Source organism: Salvelinus sp. IW2-2015, linkage group LG23 (assembly GCF_002910315.2).
Source record: "Salvelinus sp. IW2-2015 linkage group LG23, ASM291031v2, whole genome shotgun sequence".
In the NCBI taxonomy this organism is placed as follows: domain Eukaryota; kingdom Metazoa; phylum Chordata; class Actinopteri; order Salmoniformes; family Salmonidae; genus Salvelinus; species Salvelinus sp. IW2-2015.
Window position 1 is genome coordinate 44,290,531 of NC_036863.1, and position 23,319 is coordinate 44,313,849.

The window sequence follows — 23,319 nt, forward strand, 5'->3', positions numbered from 1 at the left end:
TGGGACAACGCAGCTGTCATACCGCTCAGGAAGGAGGCGCATTCTGTCTCCTAGAGATGAACGTACTTTGGTGCGAATGTGCAAATCAATCCCAGAACAACAGCAAAGGACCTTGTGAAGATGCTGGAGGAAACAGGTACAAAAGTATCTATATCCACAGTAACCTGATAGGCCGCTCAGCAGGAAGAAGCCACTGCTCCAAAACCGCCATAAAAAGCCAGACTACGGTTTGCTACTGCACATGGGGACAAAGATCGTACTTTTTGGAAAAATGTCCGCTGGTCTGATGAAACAAAAATATAACTTTTTGGCATAATGACCATTGTCATCTTTGGAGGAAAAAGAGGGAGGCTTGCAAGCCGAAGAACACCATCCCAACCGTGAAGCACGGGTTTAGCAGCATCATGTTGTGGGGGTGGTGCACTTCACAAAATAGATGGCTTCACGAGGAAGGAAAATTATGTGGATGTATTGAAGCAACATCTCAAGACATCAGTCAGGAAGTTAAAGCTTGGTTGCAAATGGGTCTTCCAAATGGACAATGACCCCAAGCATACTTCCAAAGTTGTGGCAAAATGGCTTAAGGACAACAAAGTCAAGGTATTGGAGTGGCCATCACAAAGCCCTGACCTCAATCCTATCAAATTTGTGGGTAGAACTGAAAAAGCGTGTGCGAGCAAGGAGGCCTACAAACCTGACTCAGTTACACCAGCTCTGTCAGGAGGAATGGGCCAAAATTCACCCAACTGCTTGTGGAATGCTACCCGAAACGTTTGACACAAGTTAAACAATTTAAAGGCAATGCTACCAAACACTAATTGAGTGTATGTACACTTCTGACCCACTGGGAATGTGATGAAAGATATAAAAGCTGAAATAAATCATTCTCTCTACTATTATTCTGACATTTCACATTCTTAAAATAAAGTGATGATCCTAACTGACCTAAAACAGGGAATTTTTACTTGGATTAAATGTCAGGAATTGTGGAAAAACTGAGTTTAAATGTATTTGGCTAAGGTGTATGTAAACTTCCGACTTCAACTGTATATATTGACAGGTGTGTTTCTTTCTAAATCATGCCCGAACAATTGGCCATAGGTGGACTGCAATCAACATGTAGTGGCATCTCAAGGATGATCAAAATAATTTGGATGCTCCTGGGGGGGTGCAACTCAATATTAGGAAGGTGTTCCTAATTATTTGTCCTTTCAGTGAATAGTGTAGAGAATTATTGTACCATCCTAAACCGCTGTGAAATATATTTTCCATAACCAAAAATATTGTTTTTCCAGCTGTTTGAAGCTGGTGTACCTTAAGTAAAAGACGCAAAAACTTAAGATCGGGAAGCATAGATATAGCTCAAAAAGAACATATCCCCAGTTTTTTAGACTTGCTTTCATTGAGAATTACAGATCTATAACTTACATTTCTATGTGCATTTGGTATGGTTGCCTGAAAAGTTGCATATTACAGCTTTAAAGGAAAGAATTCAACAACCATGTTTTTGTCACTAACAAATACAGTCATGGGTGTTAACTCTACAATTTACTCAAAAAGAAAAGGAACACCGAGAAATATGCAAGTTATACTTTACACCAAACAACACCCAAAAATGATTTACTGTAAAACTACAGGTTTTAATTTATTAGGCTGAAAAGTGTAACAGAGTCAGAACGAAGCAAAGTGAGTCCAGTTTACTCTAAATCAAGTGTTATGTTTTAGACTGTAGGTGTTGTGTATTACTTTACAGTAGAGCTTTGCAAACACCACGATCGAGGTTCTTTGAACACTGTAAGATTACAATGGGGAACACTGCAACAGAGTTAAATATTGAACAATTTCGAAAGTATTATTTTAACACCAGTACAGTGGGACTCATATGTTCACAGACAATAGTATACATTTTACTTTCAGAGTTAAATATACACTATTGATTTAGCTGTGTGTGAATACCTCCTTTGCTGTGTGAATGTGTCTTAGGGGGCAGCAGTCTTTACAGTTATGACCCTGCTGGCTTCTCTCCTTGTTCCTCTTCTTTCCCTTTCTCCTCCCTTATCCCTTTGCTTTCCCCTCCTCCACCCTCAACCCTTTGACAAGTCTTCCTGCCTGAAGTGACACACATGAAAGTTAGGGGCTAACTTCCTGTCTGACTGGATGGGATGTTACAGGGACAATCACAGAGGAGCTTCTTTGGTTGGTTAAAACTTCTCTAGGATAGGGTGCAGCATTTTCACTTTTGGATAAATAGCGTGCCCAATTTCAACTTCCTTCTACTCATCCCCAGAATATAAGATATGCATATTATTAGTAGATTTGGATAGAACACACTCTGAAGTTTCTAAAACTGTTTGAATCATGTCTGTGAGTATAACAGAACTTATGTAGCAGGCAAAACCCTGAGGACTAACCATTCAGATTTTTCTTTTTTGAGGTCACTGTCTGTTCAATGAGGTTTCATTGGGATACTAGATTTCTAAGGGACTTGTTTGCAGTTCCTACCACTTCCACTGGATGTCACCAGTCTTTGGATATTGGTTGAGGTTATTCCTTTGTGCAATGAAGAAGTACGGCCATCTTGAATCAGTGTAACGTTATGTGTACTGTTTGAGAGTTGCGCAAGACTAGAAAAGTAGCGTTAGTTTGTTGTCCTCCTGTATTGAAAACAGATAGACCCGTCTTCAATTTGATCGATTATTAACGTTTAAAAATACCTAAAGCTGTATTACAAAAGTAGTTTGAAATGTTTTGGCAAAGTTTACACGTAACTTTTGAGATATTTTGTAGTGACGTTGCGCAAATTGGAAGCTGTTTTTTTCTGGATCAAACGCGCCAAATAAATGGACATTTTTGATATATATGGACGGAATTAATTGAACAAAAGGACCATTTGTGATGTTTATGGGACATATTGGAGTGCCAACAAAAGAAGCTCGTCAAAGGTAAGGCATGATTTATATTTTATTTCTGCGTTTTGTGTTGCGCCTGCAGGGTTGAAATATGCTATACTCTTTGTTTACTGTTGTGCTATCATCAGATAATAGCATCTTATGCTTTCGCCGAAAAGCCTTTTTGAAATCTGACATTTTGGCTGGATTCACAACGAGTGTAGCTTTAATTTGGTATCTTACATGTGTGATTTAAGGAAAGTTTGATTTTTATATCATTTTATTTTGAATTTGGCGCTCTGCATTTTCCCTGGCTTTTGGCCAAGTGGGACGCAAGCGTCCCCCCTATCCCAGAGAGGTTTTAAGGAGTAATATCTCTTCTTTGTTCAACTTGATTGTTGCTAATATTAGATGTAGTTCAGATGCTGTGATTTCATTTTCAAGCACGGCGTGCAATGATGTTGTTGCAAAGATGTTTTGAGAATATAAAGCTTGCAAACAAGTTATGTTAAGTTTATGCATTCATTTTTTATTGTTATTTTTTTATTTTATTATTTCAATTCAGAGGATGTATACAATACGTTTATAGATATATATTTTTTAAATAAATAATATGATAAAAGCAAATAAATGTATATTACATAGTAAATCTACTGAACAATACATCATAAATGCTCAGAAATAGTTACAAATTATTAATACACATTCATGGATGTAAAGGCCCGCTGCTTAAGAGTTCAGAAATGTCCGCTGCTGCTTTTTTCCATGTGTCCAGAGTGAACACCTTGGCCCTGTGGATCCTGGCTGTGGAGAGTTAAATGTGAGCAGCCATTATTGCAATGGTAACTGATGAGGTGGAATCCACCTTTACACAATCATTTTCTTAGCAGCTGTGGATCCTGCCAACCACACTCTCTGTTGGCGCTCTGACAAGTGCAAATCAGAGTCGTCACAAAGCAACCTCACTATTGGATCTAATGACATTATTTTATCTATAAGTACAGTACAACTCCTTTTGAGGGGTGTCTGTCTGTTAGAAGTTTGACCAATGGGTGTACTGCTAATTCTGCTCCTCAGGGGACTCCAAAGGCTCGCGTGGATAGGCAGAGGTGAAGGTAAAGACAAAATGATGAACCTGGGACATTAAAACAGTGGCAGATTTCCTGGAAACTGAGGAGTCCATTCACATTGAATATGTCTTTGAAAGTATAGATACCCTTCTTAGACAACGAATCTGATATAAATGGTTTTCTTACACGCTAAGAAACACTTCTTTATTACGCCATATTGGAGAGTACGAATGCCATTTAAGATTAGATCTCATATACTTCTCTGTAGCTTTCCACACATGTTTTAACTAGTTGACATGACCACCATTGTCATTTAATACTTGTTACCATGGATGTAGCTCCGAATATAAACATACACTCTATCTGCAAAAGTATGTGTACAGTGGACACCCCTTCATATTAGTGGATTCGGATATTTCAGCCACACCTGTTGCTGAATCGAGCACACAGCCATGTAATCTCCATAGACAAACATTGGCAGTAGAATAGCCTTACTGAAGAGCTCAGTGACTTTCAACGTGGCACCGTCATAGGATGCCACCTTTCCAACAAGTCAGTTCGTAGAATTTCTGCCCTGCTAGAGCTGCCCTGATCAACTATATAAGGGCTGTAAGTGGAAATGTATAGGAGCAACAACGGCTCAGCCGCGAAGTGGTAGGCCACACAAGCTCACAAAACGGGACTGCCGAGTGCTGAAGCGCATAGTGCGTAACAATTGTCTGTCCTTGGTTGCAACACTCACTACCAAGTTCCAAACTGCCTCTGGGAGCAACATCAGCACAAGAAGTGTTCTTCGGGAGCTTCATGAAATTGGTTTCCATGGCCAAGCAGCCGCACACAAGCCTAAGATCACCATGTGTAATGCCAAGCGCCAGCTGGAGTGGTGTACCGCCATTGGACTCTGGAGAAGTGGAAATGCGTTCTTTGGCGTGATCACGCTTCCCCATCTGGCAGTCCGCCGGACGAATCTGGGTTTGGCAGATGCCAGGAGAACTCTACCTGCCCCAATGCATAGGGGCAACTGTAAAGTTTTGTGGAGGAGGAATAATGGTCAGGGGCTGTTTTTCATGGTTCGGGCTAGGCCCTTTAGTTCCAGTGAAGGGAAACGCTTAAGCATACAATGGCATTCTAGATAATTCGTATTTGTAGTCAACTCCCCCCACTCTTGAGCACATCTTCATGCGTGTGACACTATTGAACATGGGTCAAAAGGCAAACAAAAGTATTATCTTAGTTTTTTCGCTGGTAGACAGTGTCCTTTGCCGGTAAACAGTGTCCTGAACACCTTTAATAGAACTGCAGGAAAACAGTGCCCGACAGGCGGAGGTGAAGGACACTGTGTACCGGTGTACGGCTAGCTAGCTAGCTGATCATTTAAAGAGCTGATCATATCTGGCTCTGTGCCCTCTCTGAATCGTGGCATTGAACGCTTTAGCAGGATTCCTTCTCTTCACAACTGGCTACATGATTATTGCAGCTCAATGGGTGTAACTTTTGTTGACAATTTCGATATCTTTTGGAAACAAAACCCATTTTATAAGGAGGATGGGATCCACCCAAATCATTTGTGTTCCTGGATCCTTACACAGCATTATAAGGCTGCGTTGAGACAATGACTTATCAATGACCCAAGCCCAGCTCAGTTAGTCCCTACCATTGTGTCGCTGAGTTGTCATAATGCTTTAGCAAATGTACATTATACCAGGAGCGTTGGTAGACACAATGTAAGTAACCTAATTTATGTCCCTCTAACTGCCATGAATGCCTCTGCTGATCGTACAGCTATTGTATGCAGCAGTCATGTGCCTATTGACCAGATTTATGCTGTTCGCACTGAGGCGGTGTGCCCTAGTAGGAAATCCCCTGCTTGCAGCTCACCCTGCACTAACATAAATAACATGAGAATATCTACTTGAAAACAAGAAATCATCCCAGAAAAGTGCTCAAAATAGCCCATGTTAACATGTAGCTTAAGAAACAAGGTTCATGAAATGAATACCTTGCTAGTAACAGATGACTTTCATATTTTGACTATCTGCTGCTATTCACCACCAAGTGCTAACAGTCAGTATCTGGATAACATGTGAAATGCTTGATAATGTATGTGATATCAACAGAGAGGTATATTTTCAGGGTGACTTAAATATTGACTGGCTATCATCAAGCTGCCCACTCAAAAAACAGCTTCAGGTTCTGGTTATCAGTCACTCTACCAAGTTAGTTACAAACTGCACAGGAATGAAGTCATCAACATGTATTGATCGCATTTTTATGAATGCTGCAGAAATGTGCTTGAAGACAGTATCCAGATCCATCGGATCATACAATAAGTTTTGTAGTAAATCCTATGTTACTAATTTGTAAATGAAGCCAGTTTGTTATTTAGAATGATTTATTTCTGATTTTAGAGGGAGAGAAACCAAAAACCTACAGTCATCTCATGGGTCTCCCAGTCTACGCCGGCACGGGTATTGAACCGGCATCTGTAGCAACACAGCTTGACTGCTATGCAGTGTCTTAGACCGTTGCTAGTGGCCCTGTACAATGTGACCGGTCAGGAGTGGGCTACAGTACTACAGTAAGAACAAAAATAATCCTAACAAAATAAAATAATAAAAACCTTAGTGTAACAACAGTTTTAGTTTTTGAAGTCGTACACAATTATCAGTTTCTATTTAGGTTTACGTCGCCCATTCATTGTCAGTTAGAGACACAGTAGGACCCAAAGCATAATTAGTGCTCTAACTCCCCCTTGTGCTGGTCTGGAGCAATGAAGTAGTGACGCAGGGTACCGTACTAAACCACAAATTACCTCTTAAGTCCCGCAGCATAATCACAAAACTTTTAGTGGAGCAACCACTGTAGGCACTTTCAATGTAACATACTGAAACAAAATGAACTATGCAAAGCTAAGAGATTTTCTTGCAGGCAGAGCGCATTGGAGTACGATTCTATTGCATTGACATGCACGACTCAAAGCCAATTTATGCTTGATCCGAAAATGTGGTCGGAGGCGCCGTATGAATGGTGTGACACAATTGCGATGCCTCCAGATGCCAGGCCTCCAGAGGCCCGCTGCTCGGCGAAGCGCAAGAAGTATGAATGCCCTGACTTCCCTGATATCACCGTAAATGCTGTACGGCCAATGCAGACGTCAGATTGACCATGCAGCGCCTGTCAGACCCGTACTCTACACAGACCGGTGCACCCTAACCAATCAGAGCTGCAGTAGGCCTAAATGCAAATATCCATTGCCATATATGGATCTGTGCCATTCACTTTGAACTGGACAGCATGAGCTGTCGTGAGTAGATGCGCTTGTTTTGAGATCAAAGCGAGAGCTGCATGTAGCCACCTTTTAGTTTAGTTTAGTTTATTAATTCGACCATTTTTAAAAACAAGCACACATAAAACTTAAAAGCCATACATGCACATGAATAAAATCATTGAGGATAACATACAATAAAGTCTGGGACTTATTTCCATTGTGGTCCTCTTGAGACAAGATGGCTATACAAGATCGAACACAGTATGGCAGTGAAATAATAAAACAAAAACATAAAAGAAAAACATCTATCTCATCATTCCAGTTACATCATAGGGGTTATTCATATGGGCACAGAGGACATCAAACATATTTTTACTTTATTTTTTAAAGCTGTCCAGAGAGGACGTTGTTTTTATAGGCAGAGGCAACTCATTCCATTCTGAGGCTCCAGTATAAAAGAAGGTACCTTTCCCAGCATTACTCCTGAACCTGTATAARCACACATCAGCAACACCTGATCTGGTGCTGTGATTGTGTGCATCCCTAACAMGAGGAAAGTAATCACTTAAATATCTGGGCGCAGGACCATAAATACTCCTGTAAACCAAACYTAGTCTAATCTGGGACACCCTAGCCTCAACAGGCAGCCAGTTTAGTTCCTGAAAGCAGCTCCTGCCTATGTGAGTACGTGGACTCACCTTCAAWACTACCCTGATCAACTTATTCTGGGCTATCTGGAGCTTCCCCTTCATAAGTTTAGATAAGCCCCCAAACCAGGAAGTACTAGCATAGTCAAAATGGCATTGAATGAGGGCAGTAGCTAGCACTTTCATGGAGTCCTTATCAAGCAGCTTGGACTTTCTAGACAAAAACTTAATCCTGGCATTAACCTTCCCTAGCACCTTATTGGCCATGCTCACACCTCCCAAGCTTCCATCAAGGATACATCCCAAGTAGCTAACAGAGGTTTTAGTAGTCAGCACCTCACCCCCTAACTCCACTCTGATTTCAGACAACCTACACAATTTAGGTCTGGATCCCTCACAAAAATAATTGCTTTATTTTTCCCTAAGTGCAGAGATAGCTTATTATCTCCAAGCCATTTGCTAATGTTAGTAAGCTCTGTGCTAAGTATGCTCTCCAACATAGTTTTACTTTTGTGAGACACCAGAAGTGTAGAGTCATCCGCATAAAGAAAAAGACGGCAAGAACAAGCATCTTTCATATCATTAATATACAATAAAAACAGCAGAGGCCCAAGCACGCTCCCCTGCGGAACGCCACAACTCATTAGTTTTGCCTGAGACAGTGAACCATTAACCTCTACTACTTGCTCCCTTCCTGATAAATAGGACTTTACCCAGCCTAGAGGGGTACTGCTTAACCCCAGTGCCTCCAGTTTGGAGATTAGGAGACAGTGGTTAACTGTATCAAAGGCCTTCTGTAGGTCAGGCAGTACCATTCCACACAGATTTCCCTCATCAATCTCTTTCCTGATGAAGTCAGTCAAGTAAAGTAGACATGAATCAGTGGAGTATGTTTTTCTAAAACCCGACTGAAAATTATACATTAGACCCTGTTTGTTAACATATTCATAAATTTGCTCATGTACAATTCTCTCCAGGATCTTTGATGTTACACAGAGGATAGATACAGGCCTATAATTCCCAGGGTCAGACTTTCTCCCCTTCTTATACAGAGGTATAACTTTAACCTATAACCTGTGCACATTTGATCATATTCTTTGCCAGTTAGTGAGTTATTAGCCCAGTTATAGCTAATTTCTAGTCAACAATGGGGAAGGGGTTGCTTCCTACAAGTGCACAGAATGTGTGCATTTCTAGTATTTTTGAAAAGCAAGTCCGGTAAAGAGCTTAAAGGGGCAGTGTTGTATTTTGCAACAAGTCTTGAATAAGCTAAGTAGCCAATAGGCAGAGGGTAGCATCATTTTTCTTATTCTCTGTAATAATGGTATGGGAATAAAAAATAATTATACATAATGTTTTTTTTGCATCAAACAACACAACATTTTCAATCACCTCCTTGTTTGAAGGCCAAGTGGATAAACAGGTTAATGTCAAGCCCTGCATGTTTTTTTTTTCAAAAGTCTCATGGAATGTAGGCCTACATTGAACACCACACATTTGCTGCTAATGTAGGCTGAATGAGAGAACAGCTATTTCCATGTTAAAATGTCATGGGATGCATTTTTCTCAGTTGTTTTTGATGTTAGGCCAATCTGGTAGGCCTACATTATAATCAAATAGCCACAGTAGCCTCAGTGTTCATAGTAAACGCGCGCCGGAAGTTTCACAGAATTTTCACAATGTTCAAATTAGCACTCAGCAGACATGAAATTTGCTATGCCCAAAAAAAAGTCTGGGAGTATTAGTGCCAGCTGCATGAGGCATGCTCTCTGTTTTACAGTTGATGCGTTTTCTTGAAAAAGTGGTATGACTAAACAGATCGTTCCTCTGTTTTCCAGGGTGCTATGCTCCTGAAAATGTCAGGTCCTCTAGCCTCTTTCTCGGGCCTGCCAAGGCCCCGACAGTAATACAGTTTATCCCAAACTAATATGTCACTTCTAGGGGAGGCACATCGCTTACACCCAGTCTCTAAGCCTTTAGCTCATCCTGCGATGTGTCTATTGTGCTTAAGATCCTTTCACAGCAGCTACTAGCCGCTACTAGCCGCTGAGAAGCGTGGAGATGTAATATTCCTCAGTCTTTTTCTTTACCACTACCCTTGGCATCCCTAAAGGTCTTGACTGCGTCTTGATTGTGTCTTGACTACCTACCACTGTTCATGCTCACAATCTGCCCCAAGGTTTTTCAGGTTAATGTACCTAGCCCCACCCTTGGCCGACTTCTCGTTGTCGCACCTTGGAGCCTATTTCTTTTCGCCCGTCGCCTTCCCCAGAAAGATGTTCCTGTCGTTGTCCAGTACGCACGTTGCACATGTACTTGGATTGAACGAGAGCACGGGCAAGGGTGTCATGCTCTTTGCTCATTGGGCAACCACCCTCAACGCTATCCTGGCAGATCATTGGGACTATTATGTTTATTTATAATGGTGAGGGTGACAGCCTTCGGATGGGCCTGAAACAGCCCTCTCTTACAGAGGAGTTTACCTCTTGGGCACTGTTTTTGGGATATACAGTACTTATAGAAAGTCTACACCCCCTTTTACCTTTTTTTGTATTTTTTTATTTTCCTGCCATAAAATGTAATGTAAAAGGTATTGAATTGGATTTTTTGTAATAATTATTTTGCGGTGGCAGCATCATGTTATGGGTATGCTTGTCACCAGCAGGGACGGGGGAGTTTGTTAGGATCAAAATAAATATAAGAGGAGCAAACCCTAGATACAAAGTTAGAGGAAAGCCCACATCAGTCTTCTGAAAACCCTGGGATAAGTTTTTTTTTCTGCGGGATAATTACACAAATGTTTATGCAAAAGACACACCAGAATGGCTTGAATGGAGAATGGAGTTGTTGAGTGTTCCTGAGTGGTCTAGTCTCAGTCTTGACTTAAATCTGCTAACAAAATCTGAGACAAGGTTTAAATATCATTGTCCATCAATGACATTTTCCACATTTTGTTACGTTACAGCCTTATTCTAAAATTGATTCAATATTTTTTCCCCTCATCAATCTACATACAATACGCCAAAATGACAAAGCAAAAAAAGGTTTTTAGACATTTTTGTAAAAAGAAAATACAAAAAATAAACTGAAATACCTAATTTACATAAGTATTCAGCCCCTTTGCTATGAGACTCGAAATTGAGCTCAGGTTCATCCTGTTTCCATTGAGCATCCTTGAGATGTTTCTACACCTTGAATGGAGTCCACCTGTTGTAAATCCAATTGATTGGAATGATTTGGAAAGGCACATACCTGTCTATATAAGGGGGCTCCCGAGTGGCGCAGTGGTCTAAGGAACTGCATCTCAGTGCTAGAGGCGTCACTACAGACCCTGATTCGATTCCAGGCTGTATCACAACCAGCCGTGATTGGGAGTCCCATAGGGAGGTGCACAATTGGCCCAGCGTTGTCCGTGTTAGGGTTTGGCCTGAGTAGGCCGTCATTGTAAATATGAATTTGTTCTTAGCTGACTTGCCTAGTTAAATAAAGGATAAATAAAAAATAAGGTCCCACAGTTCACATTGCATGTCAGAGCAAAATCCAAGCCATGAGGTTGAAGGAATTGTCCGTAGAGCTCCGAGACAGGATTGGGTTGAGGCACAGGTCTGCGGAAGGGTACCAAAAAATGTATGCAGCATTGAAGGTCCCCAAGAACACAGTGGCCTCAATCATTCTTTAATGGAAGATGTTTGGAACCACCAAGGCTCTTCCTAGAGCTGGCCGCCTGGCCAAACTGAGCAATCTGGGCAGAAGGGCCTTGGTCAAGACGGTGACTAAGAACCTGATGGTCACTCTGACAAAACTCCCGAGTTCCTCTGTGGAGATGGGAGAACCTTCTATAAGGACAACCATCTCTGCAGCAATCCACCAATCAGGCCTTTATGGTAGAGTGGCCAGAAGGAAGCCACTCCTCAGTAAAAGGCACATGACAGCCCGCTTGGATGTTGCCAAACGGCACCTAAAGACTCTCAGACCATGACAAACAAGATTCTCTGGTCTGATGAAACCACGATTGAACTCTTTGGCCTGAATACCAAGCGTCACATCACACGTGATGAAGCATGGTGAAGCATGGTGGTGGCGGCATCATTCTGTGGGGATGTTTTTCATCGGCAGGGACTGGGAGACTAGTCAGGATCGAGGCAAAGATGAACGGAGAAAAGTACAGAGAGATCCTTGATGAAAACCTGCCCCAGAGCGCTCAGGACCTCAGACCGGAGCGAAGGTTTACCTTCCAACAGGACAACGACCCTAAGCACACAGCCAAGACTGCGCAGGAGTGGCTTCGGGACAAGTCTCTGAATGTCCTTGAGTGGCCCAGCCAGAGCCCGGACTTGAACCCGATCAAACATCTCTGGAGAGACCTGAAAATAGCTGTGCAGCAAYGCTCCCCATCCAACCTGAGAGCTTGAGAAGATCTGCAGAGAAGAATGGGAGAAACTCCCCAAATACAGGTGTCAAGCTTGTAGCATCATACCCAAGAAGACTCGATGCTGTAATCACTGCCATTAGTGCTTTATCAAAGTACTGAGTAAAGGGTCTGAATAGTTATGTAAATGTGATATTTCAGTTTTTATTTGTAATAAATGATAAAAAATTCGAAATAGCTGTTTTTGCTTTGTGATTATGGGGTATTGTGTGTAGATTGACGAGGGGAAAAAACTATTTAATACATTTTCGAATAAGGCTGTAACGTAACAAAATGTGGAAAATGTCAACGGGTCTGAATACTTTCCGAAGGTACTGTAGGTCGCTGAAAAACTGTCCATAATGAAAAAACAGCACACGGTAGGAATTTCAGGTTTTGCTCATCATTCAACAGACATGAAATTATAAAATGAGACAATACATTTTTAGGACCTCAATAAATACGTTATAACTACCCAAATGTTAATTTTGGTGAACTTACCCTTTAAGGTTTATTTTAAGGTTTAAAACAAAAAAACAAAAAAAATGTGTGCCTAGCACTGGGATTTGAGCCGTAGTTCCATACATCTATGGAAAGTTGCAATAAGAAGGGGGAGAATGGAGAAGAAAGGTTGTGTAGTATAGATTGAACTGAATGTGAGCAATTCAGGAGACACCCAGGTCATTGTTGTATTATGAATCATGTTGTGAGTGAGTAAACATGGAAAAATGTCACTGTTGTAAATCCTAAACCAAAATGGATATTCTTGTGCCTCATTTGGATAATCATTCTATTGTTGTTCATTCCAAGAGTCAGTATCTGTGTGTGTGTATCCATGCAGAATCCTGTGGTCTGGTACATCTGGGTTGATGTACAGAGGGGTGTCTCAGCCTAGCTCAGCCTCAGTCCACATGGTTGTTTTGGGAAATTCCCTGGTTGGTTGTTGGGTGGGTGTTTTGTTTTCTGTCGCCTGTCTTGTTTGGGTCTTTCTCTCTGTTCCCTGTGTCCTGCTGCATCACAACAGTAAGTTGATACTATAGCGTGCTGGGAAGATTTTGGCTAGACAGTATCAGCGCCGCGCGTTCAGTGTGTGTGTGTGTGGTTGTGATGTGTGTTGGACTTGTGTTGTGTGTGGTGGTGTGTTGTGTGTGGTGTGTGTGTGTGTGTGTGTAATGTTGTGTGTGTGTGTGTGTGTGTGTGTGTGTGTGTGTGTGTGCGTGTGTGTGTCAGAGACAGACAGACTGTGTGTCTAATCTGTCTGTCTGTCAGTCCTTGTAATTTGACCTTGTTGTCTTCTGTAATGGTACAGGCTGTGTGTTTAGGTAGGAGAGGGACAGACTGACTACAGAGGGACAGAAAGAGTAGCCTGGTTCCTATAGGAGTCGGCAAGACAAGACGAGCACAAACAGATCTGGTTTCAGGCTACAAAGCGAGGGGTTGTGTCAATCTGCCCATGTCTTTCCCACTGGGCACAAACTGATTGAATCAACGTTGTTTCCATGTCATTTCAACAACAAAAACGTCATCAACGTAAAGGAATTTCGGGAATGTTTGTCTTTTTGTCACCCAACTTTTAAACTAATCCAATGAGTTTTTATTGATTACACGTTAGTTGACAACTCAATCGAATGCAAATCAAAATTAGACGTTTGTGTCCAGTGGGTTGCCAAAATAGAGCTAATTGATCAGGGACTTTATTTTCTTTTATTTCGCTGTTATATTCCTTAGCTTCTGTCCTCTTTATACCCATATGTCTCTCTATGTTGTCTGTTTTTACCTTTATTTAACTAGGCACGTTTGTTTACAATGACGGCCTACCGGGGAACAGTCAGTTACCTGCCTTGTTCAGGGGTAGAACAACAGATTTTTACCTTCTCAGCTCGGGGATTCGATTCAGCAACTTTTCGCTTACTGGCCCAACGCTCTAACCACTAGGCTACCTGCCGCCCCGTGGTCTCCTCCTCTCTTCTGTGGGTAGCTAGGAGAATCGTGTTCATTTCCTAAAGACTTCTATTTTTCTCCATTACATAAATGATAATAGGTAATAGCTTTCTTTTATTCTTCTCCCTCCTGTCTTTCTTCCTGGTATGTGCTGTTGTTGCCCCTTACCCTAAAACGAAACGCTACGTTGTTTGATGACTGAACTGCTGGATTGTAAGCGTTAGGTCACTTAGTTGGGTTGTTTTCTTTTAAAAGAACAAGGTTGGGTTGTTGATGCTGGGTTATTGACGCTGGGTTATTGAGATATGACCCAGCAGGACAGAGCAGTATATTGGAGGCGTGGCTTAGTAGTGGCGTGGCTTTAAGATTATTGGATGGCCGTGAGAGTAAAGTCATTCCGGTTCATCTGTTCTGTTGTATGGTTATCACATGTTATGGTTGAAAACTGCCCGTTTTTGTAGCTTTAATGAGGCTTACACAACTGTAGGAGTTTCTTAAAGCCTATGAAAATGCCAAAGTTGGGATAGTTACCACTTTTATACAATATGTAAATACTAATGTTATTAATATTATTTTAGAATATGTCATGTAAAAAAATATTTCATGACATTGGCAATGTACCAACTTATTAACATGATGAACACGAATGACATTTACCCTCACGGGTGGGGAAAAATAACCTATGGATTACATTAAAAAAGACCCAGCTGCTGGGTCAACCTAGCATGAAAGTGTATATAACCCAATTAATGGTTAAATTAACCCATGTTTGGGTAATCTCAACAGCCAAACATGTTGGGTTATTCACCCAACCCAACTGGCTGGGTCAAAATAACCCAGCATGTGTTCTGTCTAATATTTAGCCAGCACTGGTTTACTAAATAAGACAAATTGCGTTGATTTTAAGCCAGCATTTTTTTCTGCTGTTTACTAAAACAAAACAAAAAGTAAGGTGGTCACATAGTGTGTATTTGGTTTTACTCTCCTTGTGGGGACCAGAAGTCCTCACAAGGATAGTAAAAAGGAATATTCAAACAAGTGGGGACGGTCTTTTTACCGTCCCCATTTTACCGGTCCCCACAAGAAAAAAAGACTATTTTAGGCGTAGGGGTTAGGTTTAGGGTTACAATCAGGGTTACAGTTAGGGTTAGGAGTTAGGGTCAGTGATTTGGGGTTAAGGTTAGCGTTAAGGTTCGTTTTAGTTTTTTTAAAGGATTTTGAATGGGAATCAATTGTTTGGTCCCCACAAGGATAGTAAAACAAATGTGTGTGTGTGTGTGTACATTTAAGCCTCCTGGTAAACGCCTCCCCCCATAAGACACATAGGTTTCAACAGGTGAGGATCTTCAGTCTTCATGGCTTAGTTACCATGGTTCCCATTCTCTACAACCACTGTATTGATCATGATTCAAGCTCTTACTCCAATACTTACTTTCATCAACTCAACCCATTCACACACACACACACACACACACACACACACACACACACACACACACACACACACTAAACCTGACCCCTGAGCTTAAAATAGCCTTTGTACTCACTAGGGAGAATTTTCCTTGTAGAAGAACAATAGAAGAACAAGTACACACACGACAGTACACGGACAAAGTGGAGTCACAATTCAATGGCTCAGACACATTTACATTACATTTACATTTAAGTCATTTAGCAGACGCTCTTATCCAGAGCGACTTACAAATTGGGCACATATGTGGCAGGGAAAATCACAGATTATAAAGGAAAAACCAGCCACTTTGCGAACACCGACGCCTCACTCCTGGACGAGCTTAACATCTTCTTTGCCTGCTTCGAGGAAAACAACATTGAGCTGCCAATTAACTCCTCCCTGTGCAACTGGGTCCTGGACTTCCTTACGGGCTGACCACACGTGGTGAAGGTAGGCAACAACACCTCCGCCACGCTGATCCTCAACACGGGGGCCCCACAGGGGTGCGTGCTCAGCCCCCTCCTGTACTCCCTGTTCACCCATGACTGCTTGGCCATGCACGTCTCCAACTCAATCATCAAGTTTGCTGATGACACAACAGTGGTAGTAGGCCTGATTACCGACAATGATGAGACAGCCTACAGGGAGGAGGTGAAAACCCTGGCGGAGTGGTGCCAGGAAAAGAACCTCTCCCTCAACATTAACAAAACGAAGGAGTTGATTGTGGACTACAGGAGACAGCAGAGAGATCACACCCCTATCCACATCGATGGGGCCGCAGTGGAGATGGTCAGAAACTCTTCGGCGTGCACATCACTGACAACATGAAATGGTCCCTTCACACAGACAGCATGGTGAAGAAGGCGCAACAGCGCCTCTTCAACCTCAGGAGGCTGAAGAAATGTGGCTTTGCCCCTAAGACCCTCACAAACGTCAACAGATGCACCATTTAGAGCATCCTGTCAGGCTGTATCACCGCCAGGCCATCAGACAGTTAAACAGCTAACTGGCCTCCACCAAGTACCCTGCCCTGAACTTTAGCCACTGTTACTAGCCGGCTACCACCTGATACTCAACCCTGCACTCAACCCTGCACAGAGACTGCTGCCCTATGTACATAGTCATTGAACACTGGCCACTTTAATAATGTTTACATACTGTTTCACCCACTTACACTGTATGTATATACTGTATTATAGTAATGGCTCAACCTATATATATTTTTTGTGGGGGGGATTGTGTGTGTATTGTTTATTTTTATTTTTTATTGCTAGGTATTACTGCGCTTTTGGAGCTAGACATATAAGCATTATAGCAATAACATCTGCAAATCTGTGTACGTGACCAATACACTTTGATTTGATTTGACCCACACACTCACACACACACACACAAAGTGGAAGTGAGTCATGAAGAGAAAGTGTTACTCAAACCCCCTTCGAGTAGATCCAGGCTAATCAGATCTTGCCTCACAAAACCCACTGGTCTAGCCAAGTTGGGTCTCTTGTGACTGGAAAACATGCACCGCGAGATTTGGTTCTGGGTGGTGAGATTATACAGTACATATAGCTATGTGGTTGTGAATTATAACTTATCTGACTGTCAAATAATCAAATCAAATTGTGTTTGTCACATGCGCCAAATACAACATTTGTAGACCTTACAGTGAAATGCCTACTTACAAGAGCAGCAGTAAATAACAATAGCGGGGCTATATACAGGGGGTACCGGTACAGAGTCATTGTGCAGGGGCACCGGTGTCGAGGTAATTGAGGTAATATGCAGCTACAGTAGTTCAATTATTTGTCAGTTATATTCTTTATAGCTGTTTTCTTGAAAGAGGAATGGTTTGGGTGGGGAACTATTTCAATTTACTGAGCTCTTGAAACTATTTCCCTGGGTGTCTTTTGTAACACAGCCCGGCCCTCCTTTAAAAACGAAAGAAAATCTTTTAAAAACATTTTTTCCCTACCTTTGTACTTTATCTCTCGCTTATATTTTCTCTCTGTTTGATGGTGTATGTGGTTAGGGTGTGTGTGTGTGTTTGTAGGTGTGTGTGTGTTTATGTGTGTGTGTGTGTGTGTGTGTGTGTGTGTGTGTGTGTGTGTGTGTGTGAGGGGGAGTTGATAGATGGACGGTGAAGGATTGTCCAGGTGAAACAGGGTGGAGTCCTACAGGAAACGTGTTATTAAGAGCTATTGTGAAGAGGATTACAACCATTGGTTGCGCTGTGTGTTTGCGCTGTGTGTTGCGACTGAAATGTTGAAGAAAACACTCTTCTCTATTTAGTTTCTTTTAAATCTCACTGCAACGCTAGCACTAGCACCTTCATCTCTGGCTCAGAGTGCACACCTCAAAGACCTGCACATCTTTGTAGATTGTAAACAAGGTTATAGTCAGGGTGGAGGGCTACGGGATCCTTTACTTTTGGTATCAAAACATATCAGGTCCCAAACCATACTTAAAGTGTATTAAAGGCCACTGCGCAGAGCCCTGTCCTGTAACCCCAGAGCTAGATGGACATATGTTTTAAGGTTTAAGGCTTGGTATTTGACATGGTAGACCCCCCCCCCCCCCACAGGGGTCCCGAGGACCAAGTTTGGGAAACGCTGTAGTAGACCCTGAATACTAGGAGTAATGGTGCGGGGCATTCATAAAGTACAGTAAAGCTAAGTGGAGCTTTAGTGACAAAAACGTACGTCTCGGAAATTATGATCTGTGCTTTTATTGTGTTTAGGTGTAAGGGAAGGTTTAAGGCATGGTATTTGACTTGTTAGACCCTGAATCGCCATACTGTCCACTTGTTAGTTTTGATTTAACACTCAGTGTTAATTATTATTATTTTTGAACACTGGAGAATTTGTTGTGTTAACAGTATGTTTGTGTGCAGGAGGCCAAATATTTACAGAAATGTTTGAATGATACCACCACATACTGATCCTTCTGCCCACATGCCCCTCGCTCCCCTCTTTCTCTCTCTCCTTCCCTCCCCCACCAGAGAGGGGGCCCTGCCAACAGAGGTCTTGTCTGGGTGTGAGTGGAAAAAGCTGGCTAGTCAAAATATCATTAGGGAGGATGTGTGTGTGTGTGTGTGTGTGTGTGTACATACAGTGCAGAGCAGGGTACTGTTCGTCTATCTTTCTGGTCTGTTTATTCTGATTTCACTCTGTACCTCCTCCTCCTCGTATGAAAAAATGACAAATGAGTTTCCCCCTTTCAAGCCCAGTAGGTAATGTCTCCTCTTTGTAGCTCCTATTGAGCAGCTGGGACTGTGGTGTCTCTGGTTGAAGTGCGTCCTCAAACACACTGACACATCACACCGTCAACTGTCTTATGGGGAGATTTTGTCAGGTAGATGTGGATTCTGTAATGGAAGAATACTGTGGAGGAAAACAAATTTGCACCATCGTTGGAAATCAAAGGTCAGACATTATTTGAGCGATTCCTTGAAGCAATTTACAGCATATCCTAAAACGTTTAAAGACACAGAAAAGCCTGAATGGCGTTCTTGCAAATGTCTATTATGATGTTCAATCAAAACTCTCTCCTTCCCCCTCTCTCCTCCAGAACTCCATCCGCCACAACCTGTCCCTCCACAGTCGTTTTGTTCGTGTGCAGAACGAGGGGACGGGGAAGAGCTCCTGGTGGATGCTGAACCCCGAGGGAGGGAAGAGCGGGAAGTCCCCCCGACGTAGGGCTGCCTCCATGGACAACAACAGCAAATTCACCAAGAGCAGAGGACGGGCTGCAAAGAAGAAGGTAGGAAGGAGTAGAATGGAGACGGTCTATTATTAGCTTAATTTTAGAACCTCTACAGGGTTTGTTTGTCAATATGGAAGAGTGAATAAACATAGACCTCACACCAAAAAATGCTGGGTTGTATGGATAACCCAACTGCTGGGTTGCAGGCATTAGATGGGTTGTTTTCCTTAAAAAGAGCAAGGTTGGGTTATTGATGCTGGGTTATTGAGATATGACCCAGCGGGTCAGATCAGTAGATTGGAGGCGTGGCTAAGTAAGGGCGTGGCTTTCAGATAGTTATTTTTGGCCACATGTGAGAGTTAATGTCATTCCGGTACATCTCCACTGTTGTATTGTTATCACATGTTAAGCTTGAACACTGACAGTTTTGTAGCTTTAATGAGGCGTACACAACTGTATGAGTTCCTTGAAGCCTATGCATATTCAAATGTTGGGATGTTTAGAACTTTTATTTAATTTAACCGTTATTTTTATTGATTTCATTTCACCTTTATTTAACCAGGTAAGTCAATAATAAATTGTTATTTACAGTGATGGCCTGGCAAGAGACAAAAGGCCTCCTGAGGGGATGTGGGCTGGGACAAAAAAAACAAAAAGAACAAACAAATATAAGACAAAACGGACAACACAGACAGAAGACACTGGCAACAGCACAAATACAGCAGTTAACAAACAGTGTGTGTGTGCGTGCACGTGCGCGTGCACGCGCAGGCATGTGTGCGGTGTGTGTGAAGTAAAACAACACGCTTCTTTACATAAGGCAATGCAAACTACTGACATCAGGTGACAACTAGAAAAAAACGACATTTCTCAACAACCTGTTAATCCATTTATCCGTTGAAGTCCTCCCGCGACACTAGGTCCTGGAGTTTTAGGTTGGCTTGGATGGAATTCCAAGACTGAGGGCTGAGTAATGAAAGGACCTTATTCCATGCTCTGCTCTAAATTTCCGCGACTCTTAGCATGAAACAAGGTTGAGAGCTGAGGCTGTATGTGTTTTCATTTTGAGCTAGAAGAGAGGATATCTGTAGATAAAATGGCAGTTTTCCTAAAATGGCCTTATAAATAAGAATGTACCAGAGTTTGAGCCTGCATGTTGCTAGTGATGTCCACCTGACAGCACTGTAGCGATCACAATGGTGAGTTAGACACCTCTGACTGGTGACAAAACAAAGTACTGCATGATACACAGAGTGAAGAGCCTTCAGTGTCGAGCGTGAGGCTTGCACATAAATAGTATCACCATAGTCCAACACACAGAGAGAGAAGTGCAACGAATCAACCATTTTCTAGCGGAGAAGAAAAACAAGCTTTGTGCCAGTAATAAAAACCAATACAGCTTGAGTTTCCTAACAAGGTTCTCTACATGGGTGGTGAAGCTCAATTTCTCATCCACCCAAACTCCCAGATATTTGTGAGTTTTGACTTGCAATATAGAATGTCCTTCCAAGGTAGTAATTACATGGTTTTCAGAGTGTTTAGTGTTGGAAAATACCATGTATTTTATATACACAGTACCAGTCAAAAGTTTGGGCACACCTACTCATTCAAGGGGTTTTCTTTATTTTTACTATGTTCTACATTGTAGAATAATAGTGAAGACATCTAAACTATGAAATAACACATATGGAATCATGTAGTAACCAAAAAAGTGTTAAACAAATCAAAATGTATTTTATATTTGAGATTCTTCAAAGTAGCCACCCTTTGTGCAAAGTTGTCATCAATGCAATCTTGGAATTCTCTCAACCAGCTTCATGAGGTAGTCACCTGGAATGCATTTCACTTAACAGGTGTGCCTTGTTAAAAGTTAATTTGTGGAATTTCTTTCCTTCTTAATGCATTTGAGCCAATCAGTTGTGTTGTGACAAGGTAGGGGTGGTATACAGAAGATAGCCCTATTTGGTGAAAGACCAAGTCCCATATTATGGCAAGAACAGCTCAAATAAGCAAAGAGAAACGACAGTCCATCTTTACTTTAAGACATGAAGGTCAATCATTTTGCAAAATTTCAAGAACTTTCAAGGTTTCTTCAAGTGCAGTCGCAAAAACCATCAAGCGCTATGATGAAACTGGCTCTCATGAGGACCGCCACAGGAAAGGAAGACCCAGAGTTACTTGTTCTGCAGAGCATAAGTTCATTAGAGTTACCAGCCTCAGAAATTGCAGCCCAAATAAGTGATTCACGGAGTTAAAGTAACAGACACATCTCAACATCAACTGTTCAGAGGAGACTCCGTGAATCAGGCCTTCGTGGTCAAATTGCTGCAAAGAAACCAATAATAAGAAGAGACTTGCTTAGGCAAGGAAACACAAGCAAGGGACATTAGACTGGTGGAAATCTGTCCTTTAGTCTTAAATTTCAGATTTTTGTTTCCAATCGCTGTGTCTTTGTGAGACGCAGAGTAGGTGAACGGATGATCTCGGCATGTGTGGTTCCCATGTGAAGCATGGAGGAGGAGGTGTAATGGTGTGGGGGTGCTTTGCTGGTGACACTGTGATTTATTTAGAATTCAAGACATACTTAACCAGCATGGACATCACAGCATTCTGCAGCGATACGCCATCCCATCTGGTTTGCGCTTAGTGGGACTATCATTTGTTTTTCAACAGGACAATGACCCAACACACCTCCAGGCTGTGTAAGGGCTATTTGACCAAGGAGAGTGTTGGGCCAGGTGACCTGGCACACACAATCACCCGACCTCAACCCAGTTGAGATGGTTTGGGATGAGTTAGACTGCCAAGTGAAGGAAAAGCAGCCAACAAGTGCTCAGCATATGTGGGAACTCCTTCAAGACTGTTGGAAAAGCATTCCAGGTGAAGCTGGTTGAGAGAATGCCAAGAGTGTACAAAGCTGTCATCGAGTCAAAGGGTGGCTACTTTGAATAATCTCAAATGTATGTATTTGTTACTACATGATTCCATATGTTATTTCATAGTTTTGATGTCTTTACTATTCTACAATATAGAAAATATTAAAAATAAAGAAAAACCCTTGAATGAGTAGGTTTGTCCAAACTTTTGACTGGTACTGTATATATTTTTTTAGAATATTTTTTTATAATTATTATTGTTATATATTTTTTTTTGTAGTACTTTTACCGCTTTTTCTCACCAATTGGTAGTTATAATCTTGTCCCATCGCTGCAACTCCCCTACGGACTCTGGAGAGGCGAAGGTCGAGAGCCATGCATCCTCCAAAACAGGACCCTGCCAACCCGCACTGCTTCTTGATACACTGCTCGCATAACCCGGAATCCAGCAGCACCAATGTGTCAGAGGAAACACCGTCCTGCTGGCAACCAAAGTCAGCTTGCAGGCACCCGGCCCTCCACAACGAGTCGCTAGAGCTCGATGGGACAAGGATATCCCGGCCGGCCAAACCCTCCTCTAACCCGGACGACATTGAGCCAATTGTGCGCCACCTCATGGGTCTCTCTCGAGGCTGTAGACCACTGCGCCACTTGGGACATGCATTTTGCTTTAGAGGAATTCAGAACTAGCTTCAAATCGTACAGATTCTGTTGAATGATGTTAAAAGCTGTTTGAGCTTTTTCAAAAGTCAAACTGCTGCCAATTGAATAGAGCACAGTGTCATCCACATACAAAATGTGCATCAGCTGTCTCAATATGTCTCCCAATGTTGTTGATCTATATTATAAACAACATCGGACCTAAAGTTGATCCTTGAGGCACATCCGATCACAACTCTATGGTGTCCGACTTACAATCATCTGCCTTAACACACTGGGTTCGGTTTGACAGGTAGTTCACAAACCACTCCAGAGCATGACCAGTAATCCCAATACACTTCCATTTCTGCACCAGGACAGTATGATCCACAGTTTCAAATGTCTTTAACAGGTCTATGAATACAGA

The 23,319-nt window shown here is 42.0% G+C and overlaps 1 protein-coding gene across 1 annotated transcript in view; it reads left to right on the forward strand.

The window, feature by feature from the left end:
- The window catches only part of LOC111951028 (forkhead box protein O1-A), a 75,996-nt gene that overhangs the window by 48,846 nt on the left and 3,831 nt on the right, over positions 1-23,319 (forward strand). Inside the window, exon 2 of the mRNA XM_023968997.2 lies at positions 19,243-19,434. Coding sequence (XP_023824765.1) covers positions 19,243-19,434 — 192 coding nt within the window. The remainder of the gene's footprint in view (positions 1-19,242; positions 19,435-23,319) is intronic.